The 16,301-nt window shown below is 43.0% G+C and overlaps 2 protein-coding genes across 6 annotated transcripts in view; both read left to right on the top strand.

Moving 5' to 3' along the window:
- Positions 1-11,979, top strand: part of LOC140359606 (FERM, ARHGEF and pleckstrin domain-containing protein 1-like) — a 55,800-nt gene extending 43,821 nt beyond the window's left edge. For 2 of the 4 annotated variants that reach the window (XM_072444624.1, XM_072444625.1), the window contains exons 13-27: positions 99-306; positions 3,363-3,544; positions 4,709-4,798; positions 5,981-6,114; positions 7,082-7,163; positions 7,237-7,474; positions 7,540-7,670; positions 7,758-7,826; positions 8,128-8,217; positions 8,459-8,541; positions 8,695-8,807; positions 8,993-9,150; positions 10,548-10,655; positions 10,772-10,923; positions 10,994-11,979. In XM_072444624.1, the coding sequence (XP_072300725.1) occupies positions 99-306; positions 3,363-3,544; positions 4,709-4,798; positions 5,981-6,114; positions 7,082-7,163; positions 7,237-7,474; positions 7,540-7,670; positions 7,758-7,826; positions 8,128-8,217; positions 8,459-8,541; positions 8,695-8,807; positions 8,993-9,150; positions 10,548-10,655; positions 10,772-10,923; positions 10,994-11,075 (1,920 nt within the window). In that variant the 3' untranslated portion in view covers positions 11,076-11,979. Of the gene's footprint in view, positions 1-98; positions 448-3,362; positions 3,545-4,708; positions 4,799-5,980; positions 6,115-7,081; positions 7,164-7,236; positions 7,475-7,539; positions 7,671-7,757; positions 7,827-8,127; positions 8,218-8,458; positions 8,542-8,694; positions 8,808-8,992; positions 9,151-9,810; positions 9,948-10,547; positions 10,656-10,771; positions 10,924-10,993 lie in introns of all 4 variants that reach the window. The other 2 variants (XM_072444621.1, XM_072444623.1) reach the window with 2 other exon arrangements.
- A 1,050-nt stretch (positions 11,980-13,029) lies between these two features.
- Positions 13,030-16,301, top strand: part of LOC140359607 (dedicator of cytokinesis protein 9-like) — a 58,922-nt gene continuing 55,650 nt past the window's right edge. The window contains exon 1 of one of the 2 annotated variants that reach the window (XM_072444628.1): positions 13,030-13,209. In XM_072444628.1, coding sequence (XP_072300729.1) covers positions 13,090-13,209 — 120 coding nt within the window. In that variant the 5' untranslated portion in view covers positions 13,030-13,089. The remainder of the gene's footprint in view (positions 13,210-16,301) is intronic. The other variant, XM_072444627.1, reaches the window with a different exon arrangement.

A 16,301-nucleotide genomic window follows, 5' to 3' on the forward strand; every position in this document is an offset into this window, starting at 1 on the left:
CCCTTCTCAAAGACAAAAATACTGTGTTATACCTACAGCACAGACCCCCCTATTTCCACCTATATTCTTCCCTTAAATGTCTTTTGTCTCTTTATCAGCGCGGCGCTCCAGGGGACAAAGTGGACTCTCCTCATCGTCATTGGAAAGACTCCGTTGTCGTGAGCGCAGAAGACCCTGCAGTGTCCCGGATCACGCGGGCCAGTCCGTACCACCAGAGGAACGGTCACGAGGAGTGCCCTGTGTCCAGAGCGCCCGAGGAGAACCAGAGTCCCGCCAGACCCACCAACATGGACGCCCCAATAATAGGTCCGGCATCCAGACCCACCAAAACCAGGGGCACGTACATCCCATTTAGTGACTGCATCGACTTTGACTCAAACATATCCTCTCGCTCCAATCAAAGTTTTACGGATCAGAACCCATCACACAAGCAAGAGAACTGTCTAGGTAGGATGCGGTCTTTAGAATCCAGTGCTAAAAGGAGTAACTCATTTTACCAAAGGACTGAAGACGTGAATAATACCATGGTGATGTGTGACAGAGGAGATTTCAGTTGTCCCGTCACCTTACCAAACCAAGCTATCCCATACAACCAAAATAGCATGCAAAATGGCTACGGCCCGACCCCTCCGTCTAACTGCGCCGCTAGAACCCATAAAACGCACAGCCATCCAAATCAGGAACCCCAACGAACCCCGAGCGTGTCCAGAGCCGAGCGTATGGCCGCCCTGGAGCGTCGGATGGTGGCCAATGGTCTGACAGCTCCAGGGAGAGGCAGACCGAGGCACAGGCGCTTGAAGCAAACGCGAACCAACCACACGGGCGTCGTTCAAATCAATGACAGTTCCCCTACGAGTGCTTCGGAATCGAGCGAGTCCGAAAACCCAGGCAGTCCGGTAACGTGTAGGAATCCTGTTAATGTCCCGTCTCCTGCCAATATCCCAAGAAATAAGTTCTCCTTCGGGAGCCTTCAGTTGGACGAGGAGGCAGATGGGGACGCTTGCCAAACCTTTAGCGATGATGACGGTAGCTTCTAGCGTTAGCCCCGCCCGACACCGCTACCTCTGCATTTAAAGCTTTTGCATGTTGGGCTAATGGAGCGAGAGACATATTGGTTTTGTCAGGCTACATGTTTATAGCGACCGTCATAAGCTTAGCGCTACTAAAAAAAATTAAATCACTGCAGGAGCAAGGGATAAGTGGTTCTTTTTGTAGGAGATGCATTGGTTATGAGAGAGCATTAAATAGTCAGGCTTGGTACATTAAGCGGTTTTGTTACGCCGAATCTTGTCTTTCGTAAGTATCTTTAGAAATAAGTGCCATTACTGTTGTTATAAAAAGTTGTTAGCCGTAGAGTCACTATTTCCATTAATAAAAGTTACTTCACTTTTGGACAGAACAGTTTGTATTCCTGATGCCTTGAATAATAGATACACATTCTATATTTTATTTATTAATTTATTTATAATATGTCTTATATTGATTCTAATGAACACATGACAGGGACAGCTCAATGTCAATGCGGACAGATTGATTTTGTGTGACATGTGAATGGTGTATTTGAAGGATGATGAGGTTGGGATTGTGGCAAGTCTTGAGCAAGAACAATAGAGGAATGAGGTCCAATAGTAGGTGTAATGAAGTATGCAAAGGATGTGGTGCAGTCAAATTACTCGCTTTGGTTACAAAAAAGGGCACAAGGCTGAAATGTTGAAGTCGTCACCACCATTGATAACGTCGGTTCAGTTCTAGCCAGTTTGAAAGTCAGTTTTGGGTTAAGTGAAGGGGTTTTGTTGTGCGGGGGCCGCTCTACAGAAGATGTTTCTCTTCATAACAGCTTATTTCTCTTTCTCCCTTCGGCGCTCATCTTCCTCCGCCCTTGACACCTGCTGTAGTTTCTGTCAGCTTTCGCCTCCTCAAATACTTCACTGCAAACGTCCTGCTTTTGCACTTTTATTCATAGCATCCTTCTGCGTTCTCTATTGCACTTGTGTTTTCATCTTTGTTCATGTCATGATTTTATAAATGACTGGTATATGTGATGGAGTTTGTATCAGTTTGTATCAGTTTGCATGCAATGGTCCCAACTGTCTGTTTCCCCACATGCATGCCAAATCTGTTCTGTTACTCACATTATTAAGTGTATTTTGGCAGTGATCACGAATGAAGCTTAATATGCAAATGACCTGGGGGGCACATGAAGAATCCTCTTACTGTTAAAACATAATAAAAAAGTGTATTTCAAATTAAATTCATTCCAATGAACAAATATTAGGTTTCATTGATCACTGCTGTTATCCTGCATGTTGTTGTTGTCTTGCTGCTCTGTGCTTGGGTTAGAATCTGTAGAATCTGCATGTGTACTCTAACCACTGACTGTGATCTGCAACTTAAGATAAGATAAGATAAGATATTCCTTTATTGTCCCACAGGTAGAACTTGCATTAGGACCTGCATTTGAGATGTACCTATATCTATTTATTTTTGTTCTGTTTACTTTTTCTTGCCTCTATCATTAATAATATGTCATGTTCACAGAGCTAGTATTTGATTGTGCTGCTGAATAATTAGTACTGTACATGCAAAGTATTCCAAAGGCAATAAAGGAGACATTTTCAAAGCTATTGTTAAAAATGTTTTGAGCCGTGTTGTGAATGTGCAGTTGTTCCTCCTGTTGTTTTGCGTAGCACAGAATTTGTTTAGTGGCCTACATCAGCATAAATGATGACGCTCCAGAGGACAGCGGAGGATAGTGGAGCTGACCTTGTATGTAAGATGATACGTGCAGATACATGAATGACCCGCTCCCCCTCTGCTGTTGCCCCCGTGTGTGTCTGAGCTTGTTTAGTGACTCTAACTAGACCGTGGAAGTCAGATGTGTCTGGACTGTGCTGTGAGTCATGGTGATTCTCATTTCAGGAAGCTCCCTCGCAGAGTACTCATGTCCCCGAGGACGGGTCTAGTCTGGGTCAGGCTCTTTTAACACGGCTAATTACTTTTGACTGCTGGTTTGAATTTACACAAACTGTAGCAGTTTATACCGGTAAATATGATTAGTAATAGATACAGTGAGGGTAAAAAAAAACATGAATTTGAATACTTTTTGATGCAAGTCTATTTCATCATCATATTTTCTTACAGTACAGATGTTTCAGAATTGTTGTGTAGAAGTAGCAGTAGTGATGGCTGTAGTAGTTGTAATAGTGTTGTAGTAGTAACCTTGTAGTAGTGAGAGTACAAACAGCAGTTGTACTTGAAAAATATTGACAATGTGGCATTAATAGTAATAGTAAAGGATGTTGTGGTAGGAGTGTCCACATTTTGAGCCTCCCCTCATGTTCCCTGCTGTTACCCTTCCATAGGTGTAGTGCCCCCTCACCAGCCTGTCTCCCCGTCCCACTCCCTGGGCCTGGTGAACGGCCAGAAGTCCCTGGACCTGTGCAGCCTGAGCCCTGAAGGTCGACAGCCGTCTCCACTGACCAGCCCCCTGCTCAACGACGCCTGCAGCATTCGCACTGACGACGAGGACGATGTTCGCAGGAAGGTTTGTCATTTTGGATATTACTCAACTCGACACTATATAAAGTCTGCTGCCGAGCGGTTTCCACAAAGTCCCCGTCTGACACCGAAAATAGCACTGTCCTCAATAACTCTCCTGTGGGATCTTACAGTAGTATTTTCCACTCTTCTAGATAGACCGGATGGAAAATGAACAACAAGCTGCTGATCTTCTGCATACTTATTATTGAACTAAATAACATACCGGTACATTTGAAACTTTCTGTCAGATTGCTATTCTTCTCACAGCCGCCTTGTTTAGAGCTGCTGCACCCACATAACTTCATTTGTCATTTTGGCAGGGAAAAAACTGCAGTGATGAATGGCACCAGGAACGGAATGTAGCTTTTGGAGTTAATCTTGTGAATAAATGAAGATGTAAATAACACTACATCTTAAAAACTAATCAGATTAAACATTAGCAATCCTCACCTTGTCTGAATATGTTTATTAAAGAGTTTAGATTCGTGTAAATTGTGGATTCATTTTACACTTTCTAATATCATCAAAAGGTGTCTATTTGTTTGTGAGTAATACATTATTATAAAACCCTGCACACATAATAAGATTACATGACAGCAGAAGAATTCACTCATGTTAATGTAATAAATACCTGAAAATTCTTGCTTTAACTTAGTTTGTGAATTTATTTAGCAGTACACAGCCGTTTTGTAGAGCATTTGTCATTGTTTCTCTTTAAACTACTCTCTCTCGCTTCATAAAAAAGATTTTGAACAGCCAAATTAATGCAGAAATGTATTCATACCTTAATTAATGTGAGGCTTGAGTCACTAATAGTCAGTTTAATAGCAGAAATCCACTTCTCTCCTCAATCTGGAGCTTTGTAATTCCAGTAAAATTCTCCAGTTTTCTTTTTCAAATGATTATTCGTACATCGGGATACACACAAATAATCACCCATCTCTAAAACTCAGATAAAGTTTGTTAAATGTGGCCATTAGTTTCAATGCAAATTCTCCGAAACCTCTTTTTCAAGGGAGTCCTGGCCAAGAGGCAGCAAAGTTCAACACAGTTACAACATTCAAACAATATAAAATAGAAAGTTGCGGTTGGATAATGTTTTAGTATTCTGTAATCTCCCATAAAACGTAATACTGCACACATCATATGGTCATTTGTATCTCTGCAGCGGTTTCCTACAGACCGGGCCTATTTCATCGCCAAAGAGCTGTTGACCACAGAAAGGACGTACGTGAAAGATCTGGAGGTGATCACAGTGGTAAGTCAGACTTATCTCTTCTCTAAAGTTTTGTTTGGTTGTTCCCCTTGGGGAGCAGACGCTGATTATTCCACTTAATAGCTCCATTGCCGTTTACAGAACCCAAACAAAACAGTGGGGAAAAGACATAGGGATATTTTGGCAAGAATTCATTTTTATGTATTCAACTCACAAGCTTTTTCTGTAATGATTTATCTCAAGCAGTCAAGGCCATGAATACTAAAATGTGTGGTGCTTAAAAGGAACTGCATTGATTTTGCCTGGTGTATTTTTAGCAACAGATGGAAATATGGACACACAGAACCACTACTACTGCTAATGCTAATGCTCATATTGTATCATTCCTACTTTACACAATATACCGTGTCTTGCCTGGTCTGTTTGAGCCAGTACTGCTCCACATGTGCTCTGTCACATGTCCCTGGGTTCCCACACAGTTGGTTTGTGTATCTATCTAGGGTGAAGTCATCCAATCAACAGCTGCTGCCCCCTAGTCGACTTCATCAAGCCCTCCTCCAAAACATGTACTTTTCCAAAGCTAAACTAACCTGCCAGCTGTGTTCACATACCAGCCATGTTTTATTGTCTCATTTGGTAAACTATGAACTTATGCTTCATATCTGCTGCTTTGCCCTTTTCTGTCATGTTAATGCAGTCTTTGAGAATAGTAGTTTAGGCCTATGCACTGTTGGTTGCAATGAATTAGACTTCCCTATATCAAGCACACTCATTTGAACACACATTATGCTTTCACACGGAAGGAACTTTTTTTTAGTTCCAGGGGCAGGTACTTTCCAGTCAGAGCAGGAAGTTTTCAGTGACACGTACATTGACTTTGTTGTGGAATATGTTTCATTAATTTTCAGATTTATAAAGAAAATTTGATCTGCAAGAAAACAAACAAACTTACACACAGTAACTCCAAATGAATGTAATAATTTAAATCTTCCACAATATACAGAAGCCAGACACACTTTCAGCCACTGTCGCTGTGTGAATACAAGGCCTGCGTAGTTCCTCTGACTAAATAAGAACAGGGAGATTTAGGGAACTAGTTCTTGGTCCCTTCATGTAGAATCAAGGTGTATTCAAATGGCAGTTGCAATACTGGTTTAGTAATGTAACTTTTTTTGTCAGTTATCATTTACATGTTAGCTTAGTGATGCCTGTTGCCTGTTTCAGTCTTTTCAGAGTGCCATTGGAAAAGACGAGGCCACCCCTGACTCGCTGAAGACCACCTTGTCCTCCACGTTTGAGCCGCTGCACAGATTCCACACAGGATTTCTCAGGGAGGTGGAGCAGAGGCTGGCTCTTTGGTGAGATGTTCTAGCTCACGGTGCTATTTACTCCTGTTTGTTTGTTTGTCATCTCGACTTCCTCTTTTTAATGAGTTTTAGTGGCATTTAATCAAACAGGCGAGTCTCTTAAGATGACCTAAGGGGTTGCTGTCTCCATGGCAACAGTCATACAGTAGCAGAGCTGTTTTTGCCTGTGGCGTTTGTTGTCTGATCTCTTTAATGACGGAAGCACACTGCATCACACTCAGACAGTGATGCATAAACCTTGTCAGGCTCAAGGAATTTATGGCCATTCATTGCAGCCATATGGTATTTTTATTTTCAAACCTGCCTCAACACAATGTGACACTGCTGCCAGCTCTGCTCCCAAAGCATATGCAAATCATAGTTACATGTGTCCTTTATTTCTTTGCATATTGAAATGATTCTGCGAGGGGAGACATGGCATGACAGATGTCGCTTTCAGATGTCACTTTCAAGCACATAGTCTTAATTAACCTGGGAAAAGGTGATTTTTCAAAGCTTCCAGTAATATCAGAATAATGAAACTGGTACTGGAGTAAAATAAATCCTGCTTATGGGAGACCCCTGCTGGTAAGAAAATAAATGACAGCCTACATTTGTTCTCTCTTTTGAGAGAACAAATATTTATACAAAGGGAAAAGTAATATAATAATAATACTAAACAAATGAAATTAATTAATATATTTTTTTCTGAATTATGATAATGTGGAGGTTGTTATTTAAAACAATGAAAGCTGTATCAAGAGATAAATAACTTATTAGGTAAATTAACTTACTAGGTGAAGGAAGAAGAGATCCGAGGCACTGATATGCTTCTAGCCTTTATTTATTACTGTTGCTTTATATCATGTTTGACTTCCATGTGAACTGTCTTTTGAGGGTCCAAAAAAAGCACTTCATAAGTCTGATGACTTAAGTGACTTTTATTTGGTACAGTAAATCCTTTTTCTGTCCACTACAGGGAAGGACGTTCCAATGCCCACATTAAAGGAGATTACCAGCGTATTGGCGATGTAATGTTAAAGAACCTACAAGCCTTAAAGGTAAAGTACTTTATAGACTATTTGACAAACACATAATGTACTTCTGTGAATATTGACAATACTGTATGTGCAGCCACTGACGGCCAGCCTACACAAGCAGTCGGACGTCCTGGTGGAGCTGGAGAAGGCGTGCCGGCTTTCTCACAAGCTGGAGACACTGTGTCGAGACTTTGAGCTTCAGAAAGTCTGTTACATCCCCCTCAATGTGTTCGTCCTGCGGCCCTTACACCGACTCCTCCACTACAAGCAGATCCTGGAGCGACTGTGTAAACACTACCCGGCTACACATGGGGACTTTAGAGACTGCAGAGGTATACTTTCTGCATTTTAATTATTGCTCAGAAGAATAACACTAACCACTTTATTTGCTCTGTAGCGGCGTTAGCTGATGTATCAGAAGTAGTGGACCGGATTCAAACAGACTTAATCAAGATGGAGAACTTTCAGAAACTTTTGGAACTAAAAAAGGACTTAGTTGGTGTGGACAATCTGGTTGTTCCAAGACGGGTGAGAATAAAAACTATTTTTACAGTACACTTTACTGAACACATCTGTTGCAGAAATAATTAAAACAAATATTCTAAACTTTTCCAGGAGTTCATTAGGTTAGGATGCCTTAGCAAGTTGTCTGGAAAAGGTCTTCAGCAGCGAATGTTTTTCCTGGTAATTCACTCTCTTTCATGGTTTATGTGGTATCTGTAATTATTTAACAAAGTGATGTCATTGGGACAAATGTTCACTGTTTTATTTCTGGATTTCACATTACTCAGAAGTCCTGGCACATACAAATCATTAGCCACGGAAACTTTCCACTGGCTGAAAGGTTTATGTAACCGAAAGGATAAAGTTAAAGTCAATGTAAATAATGTGCTTTTTTTGGCTATTAGAAAGAACTGTTTATCTGGTCACATGGTGCTTTTTACTGTTTGCTCTATCACAATGACACTTTCTTTTTCTCTGTTAGTTCAATGATGTCATATTGTACACAAGTCGAGGGATGACATCGTCCAATCAGTTTAAAGTCCACGGGCAGCTGCCGCTCCGTGGAATGACCGTACGTTTTTTCTCCACTATAAACAGTTGCTTGCTCATATTGCGCTCATTGTGTTGCCATTTTCACAAATAATCTGCCTCAAACAGCTGACGTGCTGCTCGATTACACTCTGCCCCCCATGAAGATGCAGACACATATGTTGTTCCACTGCCCTTTATCTGGCCGCCTTCTATTTTGGTTTTGATGTCCCAGATATTGCTAATCCTCTAAAATGTTTTTTGTGTGTATGTGCTTCTTTCAGATCAGAGAGAGTGAAGATGAGTGGGGTGTTCCTCATGCCTTCACGCTGGTGGCACAGCAGCAGTCAGTGGTGGTAGCAGCAAGGTATGGAAGTCATGTATTTGAAGTCGTTGTGAGATGATAGGGCAGTTTTATTTATGGAAAAACGCAAAGAAACAATGTTAATGTTAATAAAGGCAGGTGTTTTTCTGGAAAATATGTATTAAAATAAGCAAGTAATCTGTTTTGAATCCATAGTTCACTGTCAGAAATGGAAAAATGGATAGATGATTTAAAGTTGGCAATAGAAACGGTCAAAGACAGCAACGGGCCGTCCACAGATCTGCAGATGAGCAACCTGAACGACAATAGTAAGTTTTCTTTTGAACTAACGTTTATACATGAATTTAACTGCTAAATACTTGGAAAGCACTTGAGAACTATTACTCCCGCTCTGATGAAAGCTTTAACTTGTTTGACCAGTGTCTTTTAGCGCCTCTCTGTCCCCTTCACTGTCCCACTCATTTCTAGCAGTAACAGCCTCCTAATTTCCCAGAATGCCTGGAGGACTCCTCAGCAGAGGTGGAGTCTGAAGATGACACGCCGCACGTGCCCTCCGAAAGGTCCAGCCCTCACCGTGGTAACACCATGGTGCACGTGTGCTGGCACAGGAACACCAGTGTGTCCATGATGGACTATAGCATAGCTGCGGAGGTACCAGCCCAAACTGTTAGTCTTACCTCAGACCTTCCCTCGCCTCGCACTAAGTGTTCACTGCTACTTAATTCACTTTGATAACCTCTTGTGGGAAAAGTATTCTGTTAATTAACAGTCTGGCCTTAAAAGACTATGTGCCCTTCAGCAATTATGTTTAAATAATTGGAGAATTAGTTAAGCTGTGTTTAGACTTTAAGTGCTCTTGATCACTTACAAAATAAGATATGATTATCTGTGATCTTGCACATAATTCTCTGTAGCGATGCTACATCTTTTCTGCATGAGAATACTTTTCCCACCTCCCCTTGTTTCGGGTAACACCCGTCAGTGTGATGTCCTTTTCTAACCAAATGCAGCTTTCCTGTTGTTCTGTTCCTCTCTCCTGGCACCTGTGTCTGTCTCTAAATCCAGCCAGAGCAGTACAAAGACTAGATGAACTAAACCTTCTCCGCTCACACCACTGGACCCTGTTAATGTTGCACTGTGTGGACGTTCTGCTCTAGCTGCCTGTAACCCTGTCTGTTCACAGCGTGGACTGGCTCGTGTGATCCCTGCCTCTGCATGCATCCTGTGTTTCACCAATGTGTTTCTGTCTCTCCCTGTCCCTTTTCTCTGTCTTCTTCTGCTCCCATGCGTCTGTGCATTGCTCCGTGGTAGAGGACCCTAGTCCAGTCAGGGAGAATAAAGTCCCCTCGATGGGGCCCACCAGTGGCCAGGGACCGGTGCCTCTGTCTGTTATCTGCTGGTACCGAGTTCAGAACCTGTCCTTTAGTGAATGCTGCAGGAGTCTAGAGGTAAAAGAACCAGGCAGACCAATAGGCCCATGGCTCTATTTTTACTGCTCTACACCAGAATAACTTACACATGGATTATAATTACATAAATCAGAATTCAATAATGATACGTATTTTAAGTTAAGTTAAACTGTATTTATTTATTCAGCTAACACTTACTATATACATGTAATGTGATCAGATGATTATATTTTAGATGTGTCGGCTAAACAGGATGCTGATAATTGAGCAATTGTTTAATATTTATTAGTTAAATGTATTCAACAAAAGAGAAACAAGCTAAGCAACTTTTAACACACTAGAGACAGTGTGGTATTTGTACAGTTATGTTGCTGCATAAAAGAAAATACATATGAAAAATTTGAGTATGAATTTGCTTTAAGTATGTCCTCTCGAAATGAAATCCTCTCAAACTTTCATCAAAGCTCCCAAAAGCAAATAATGCCTTGAATGTAGTGCATCAGTAGAAAATTGATTAAGTTGACTGAAAAAATGTAAAGAACCTGTTTTATTAAACTAGTATCCATAATGTACAGTTACAGTACAACACGTGTATGGGGCTTTTATGGTCAGATTACTCATTTGATTGTGTTGTTTTAGAACCAGCTCTCTGGAAACCTCCTGAGGAAGTTCAAAAACAGCAACGGCTGGCAGAAGCTCTGGGTGGTCTTCACCAACTTCAGCCTGTTTTTCTACAAGTCCCATCAGGTTAACCACACACTCACATTGTACAAATAACAACAGCTCAGTGTAGAATGTGAAACGCTGTACTTTTACTTTGTGTGCACTCCTTGGTATTTGACCTTGGCGTTTCTCTTCTTCAGGATGATTATCCGCTGGCCAGTCTTCCTCTGCTGGGCTACTCCGTCACCATCCCCAATGAATCTGAAAACATTCACAAGGACTATGTATTCAAGCTGCATTTCAAATCCCACGTTTACTATTTCCGATCCGAGAGTGAATACACTTTTGAAAGGTATTTACACAGTCCGTTGTTGATGTTTGATGTTGTTGACCCCCATAAACCCTTCTCTGTTGTCTGTTAGGTGGATGGAGGTGATCCGCAGTGCCACAGTGCCAGCCAGTCGTGGCCGAGTCCTCAACAGCAAAGAGCTCCATGTGCACTGAAGCTGGCCAAACCTTCTGCTCACACACTCTGGGTAGCATCTGCCCTCTCGGCTCTTTCCCCTTTGGACTTTTTGTTTTCTACACATATCTGGGACATTTGTACACGTGTCCATGCACAGTTTGGTGCTTTTTTATGCTTTAATGGTGACATGTCCGCTGGTTTAGACTGCATCAGAGACTGCATTTTTGCTCAACTCTTGAAACCTCTTTTTACCTGTGCCATTTTCTACAGTTTTCTAACGGTCTCAGTCCTTACAGCTTTTCTGGTTTGGTTATATTGTTTTTACAGTTTAAATATTGTGAGAGTTTCAGTATTCTTTATAGAGTCAAACTATTGCCACAAATTCACAACTATTAATATGTCCTTCTCGTTCAGTGCCAAACACGTTTTCTATATCTTTCTATGGTACACATGCCACCCTTTAAAGCCTGACGCTCTTTCCAAACCTGGCTTACAATGTGATCACTAAACTATGAAAGTATTTTGATGACTTTTTTTTAACCCACAGTGTAGCCAGGGAAACGCCATTATCACTAATGCCATTTCATGTGAAGTAAATATTTGTTGTAGCCTTCTCGTATGGATACGTATCATTTCTGTTTGTTTTATAAATTAATTCACCTCTTATAAGAGCAAATGTGAGTTCTTAATCTTTGTATTATGAAGGTTATTGTAATGAAAAGCTTTAAAAGATTATGTGTGAAATGAATAGTGACTTTCAGTTCCAAGTTATGTGCCATCAGCAGAAGTTGGCTGCTGCCTGTATGCACAGATCCACCATGGGTCTAATCGAATGGTAATATGCATTTGATAAGGTTTAGCGGTAAAGTATATTAAATGGGAAATGTTCCATGCAACAGAGAGCTCTTTGGAAATGAAAGCAATAAAACACTTTAAAATTTATGTTGCTTATTTTTTCCATTCCAACTATGTGCATTAAAGATCCACAGTTAGGATTATCACCTCAAATTATGCAATAAAAGGGACAAGAAGTTGATTGTGGTGAGACATAGAGGGACTGACTCTATATTTAAGCTCATGGATAATAACTGCAACAATGCCGTATGATTTTCAGTTTTGATCAATCGTAACACACAGAAACAGACTGGAATAGTAATAGGTCCCAACATATCCAAAGCCTGAAAGCCAATACACTCCAAAAGCTTTGATTTCTTTGCTCTACAATGATTTCTATGTAAATCTCACTTCATGTGGCATCAATAAAAAGGTAGGACATTGTCTAAATAAGTGGGACAAGGAACAGGAGCCTAAATTCCTGTGCAGAACAACCAACCATCCGTCCGTTTGTTGATGTATTCTCAACTGTAACCGACAGATGGCGCCACAGATTTAAACTTCACCCATTCCATCAGCACACTGACCCGTGTCAACTACACTTTTCACATTGACTTTACTTACGAACACCACTCTTTTTACACATTCTGAGCGTATTTATTTACAACCAGAGCAATGTAAACCGATTTGTGCGTGGAACATCGTTGGAAATAACACTCTTATAGTTAAGTTGAGAGCAGCTAAACTATAAGATTTAGATCCCTCACGCATTTTTTCCTGTTCTTTTTTGCGTTGAACCAGCCAATCAAAGTCCAGTGCCGGGTAACGCTTTAGTACCGTCTCCATGGAGCTGGAGGTGGGCTGGCCTTTAACCGGCGGAGGGGCGGAGAGCAGAGCGCGCACAACCAGATTATACCTCCTGACCGCGCTCACCGACACACTTCTCCACGAGCACGCGATTCTGTTACAAAAACAGACGGCTTGACACATCAAAACAACAATGTGAGGATCGTGTTGCGTTTGGGAAAAGTTCTGGATTACTACAACTGCGAGGCGCGCGCGGGGATCTTCTCAACGCAACATGTTTCCAACTCGACCGAGGCGAAGAAGAAGAAGAAACTGACAAATCTGTGACACATTCGGGTGTTGTTATTCTTTGTTTTTTTGTCTAACTTGTGGGGCTGAACCGCTGCTATTGATGCAAAAGCTGTCACAGAAATGGCAACTCCCGCGCATCATCCGGAGACGAGGAGATTTACGCGTGGTTTGGGCAAGCCCGGCACCGCGGCGGAGCTCCGGCAGAGCGTCTCGGAGGTGGTGAGGACGTCTGTGCTCGTGGTAAGTGGAGAAAACACACATGAGGACAACGCACTTCTCAGATTTCTCCTCTGTCAGACCCCAAGGCACGTTTGGGTCGCTCTTGTTTTGTTTTGGAGGGATTGTGGGGAAACGTGAGCGGAAGTTGACTTTGGGACGGGGAGAAGGCGGGGGCATGTGGTGGGTGATGGTGGTGGGTGGTGATGGTGGTGGTGGGGGGGCATGTGGTGGGTGATGGTGGTGGGTGGTGATGGTGGTGGTGGGGGGGCATGTGGTGGGTGATGGTGGTGGGTGGTGATGGTGGTGGTGGGGGGGCATGTGGTGGGTGATGGTGGTGGTGGGGGGCATGAGGGGCATGTGGTGGTGGTGGTGGGGGGCTTGAGGAGGGGTCAGAAGAACACGGGTCCGGTTTCGGAAAGGTATGTCAGTTATGGTACTTGGATGAGCAAGTCTACACAGTTTGTTTTAAAAACCTTTACAGTATTTCTATAAAACATGCACGCACACAAACAAACAAACAAACAAACACATTGTTATGCTTTGTAGATGAAAAAAAATGTTTTCATCTTAGAATATTGTGATATTGTAAAGCCCCAGTATGTTACATTTTGTGTGTGTGCCAAAATAGAAACTAAAAGCATATTTTTTGCTTTTATTTTCAGTTTAGTTGCTTTTCTTGCACCGCCTCCTGCTTTTTCCCACGTTCCTTTGACTTGAATATTCCACAATATGGCATTACGCTTATCTCCACTTACAATTTTCAAGAGTCTGTATCTGTTTCAAAGGAGTCATGCTGGTGAAAGTTACAGTCGTTCTAAGTTCTTCATAGGCCACTGTTGTCTTGTTCAAAACCTTTTAGACTCCTAGATGTTTCACTGTTCTCTTCTTCATGGGTTTCAGCTTCCCGTTTATTGCTGATTCTTTGACTTTTGACCATTCAAATGTCGTAGCATCGTTGGGGTGCAAAGTGACCACTCACACGCCAGGTCTTATCAGCCTGTGGTGGCTCTTGTGATAAAGGACCAAAACACCCGATGATGTCGACGTACACAACAGACTGTGTGTCAAAAAGGTGTAAGTGGTCCAAAACGAGACCTTCCATCCATCCATCCATCCATCTTCTGCCGCTTTATCCGGGGCCGGGTCGCGGGGGCAGCAGTCTGAGCAGGGACTCCCAGACCTCTTTCTCCCCAGACACTTCCTCTAACTCCTCCGGGGGGATCCCGAGGCGTTCCCAGGCCAGCCGAGAGACATAGTCTCTCCAGCGTGTCCTGGGTCTTCCCCGGGGCCTCTTCCCGGTGGGACATGCCTGAAACACCTCCCGAGGGAGGCGCCCAGGAGGCATCCGGAACAGATGCTCGAGCCACCTCAGCTGGCTCCTCTCGACGTGGAGGAGCAGCGGCTCTACTCCGAGCTCCCCCCGTGTGACCAAGCTCCTCACCTTATACCTAAGGGAGCGCCCAGCCACACGGCGGAGGAAACTCATTTCGACCGCTTGTATCCGCGATCTTGTTCTTTCGGTCACTACCCAAAGCTCATGACCATAGGTGAGGGCAGGAACGTAGACCGACCGGTAAATAGAGAGCTTTGCCTTTCGGCTCAGCTCCCTCTTCACCACAACGGTCACTGCAGCCGCTGCACCGATCCGCCTGTCGATCTCACGCTCCATCCTTCCCTCACTCGTGAACAAGACCCCAAGATACTTGAACTCCTCCACTTGGGGCAAGGACTCTCCACCCACCTGGAGAGGGCAAGCCACCTTTTTCCGGTCGAGAACCATGGCCTCGGATTTGGAGGTGCTGATTCTCATCCCAGCCGCTTCACACTCGGCTGCAAACCGTCCCAGTGCATGTTGCAGGTCCGGGTTTGATGGAGCCATCAGGACAACATCGTCTGCAAACAGCAGAGATGAGCAGACAGCAGATACGAGACCTTCCATTTCCTCAAATTGCATCTCGGAGCTGAATGACCTGGGATTGAAACACCTCGTCCTTATCTTGACTCTGAAATCCTTGGACAGGCCCTAAAAAGAATCAGTGCTGTAGACCATCCTGTCCCATGTCATTGAGCGTTTTGTTTTTCACCGGGATGCACTGTCATGGCATAATATCCTCTCACAGGGGAAAGTGTGTGGATTTAGTTTCAACTTTTTAACCGTCGATATGGAGTGTCCAGTGACGGTGACATAATGATGAGTTTGGGTGAGCATTTGGTTCCCGTGGAGTATCTCTTTACTACGAGTCTAAAATAGTCATATAGCTTGTTACAAAAGACTAAAAAGGCTCTGAACAAAAGCAGGTGTATCATTGTAGTAGGTGTATCATTGTACAATAGAGCATGGTTACCTTTGTTACCAGCATGCGCCCATGTTTTTTCCTCTTTCTCCTTCCAATCCGGCACGCTCACCTGTGATGCCACGCCCAGAAAAGTGCACTTCTTCTGGATTCAGTTCCAAATCCATCTTTGGTCTGATTTTTTACTTTATTTAACTTCCGCAGCTCACATGTCTGGAGCCATTCAAATAGATGTGTTTCTTGGTTTATGAAAAGTTAACCAAACTGTAAATCGGCACCACTTTCGAGACTGTTGATGTTTTTTTTTCCCTGGAAGTAAGTTGCTTGGTAACTGTAACAGACACCGTCCAGGGCTCTTCTGTCACGGAAATGGAATCCTGACTCAGGATCCCAGACATCCAACCAACCACACCTTCATATTATTTATTCATTTTCACTGTGGTGCTCTGCCAGAGAGATGCCTGGAGGGTGGAGAGCGCAGCAGAAGAATGCATGTTGGGACATTCGCATGCTCCGGAGGACGGGCCCAGTGCTCCGTGTTCTTGTGTGAGCGGCATAAACATAAAAGAGAACCTGCTTTTTGTAGAAGTGGATGTATAGTTGTCTTGTTGGGGTCTCGTGTTCTATGGGATCTCTCAGTGGGATAAGAATGCCACAGTACACAGAACAATATGCTGTCCGCTAATGTATTCCTCCATGCGACATGTGCCACAGAGGGAGGAGAAAACTGATTCATAAAGAGCATATTGTGGCTGATGGTCATCTGTGTTGGCCCCCACTACAATGTTTGCGCTTGGAGTAAATATCCCAGTTTCAATG

This window comes from Eucyclogobius newberryi, unplaced genomic scaffold, assembly GCF_026437365.1.
Source record: "Eucyclogobius newberryi isolate DKJ021-1_F unplaced genomic scaffold, fEucNew1.0.hap1 SCAF_14, whole genome shotgun sequence".
Lineage (NCBI taxonomy): Eukaryota > Metazoa > Chordata > Actinopteri > Gobiiformes > Gobiidae > Eucyclogobius > Eucyclogobius newberryi.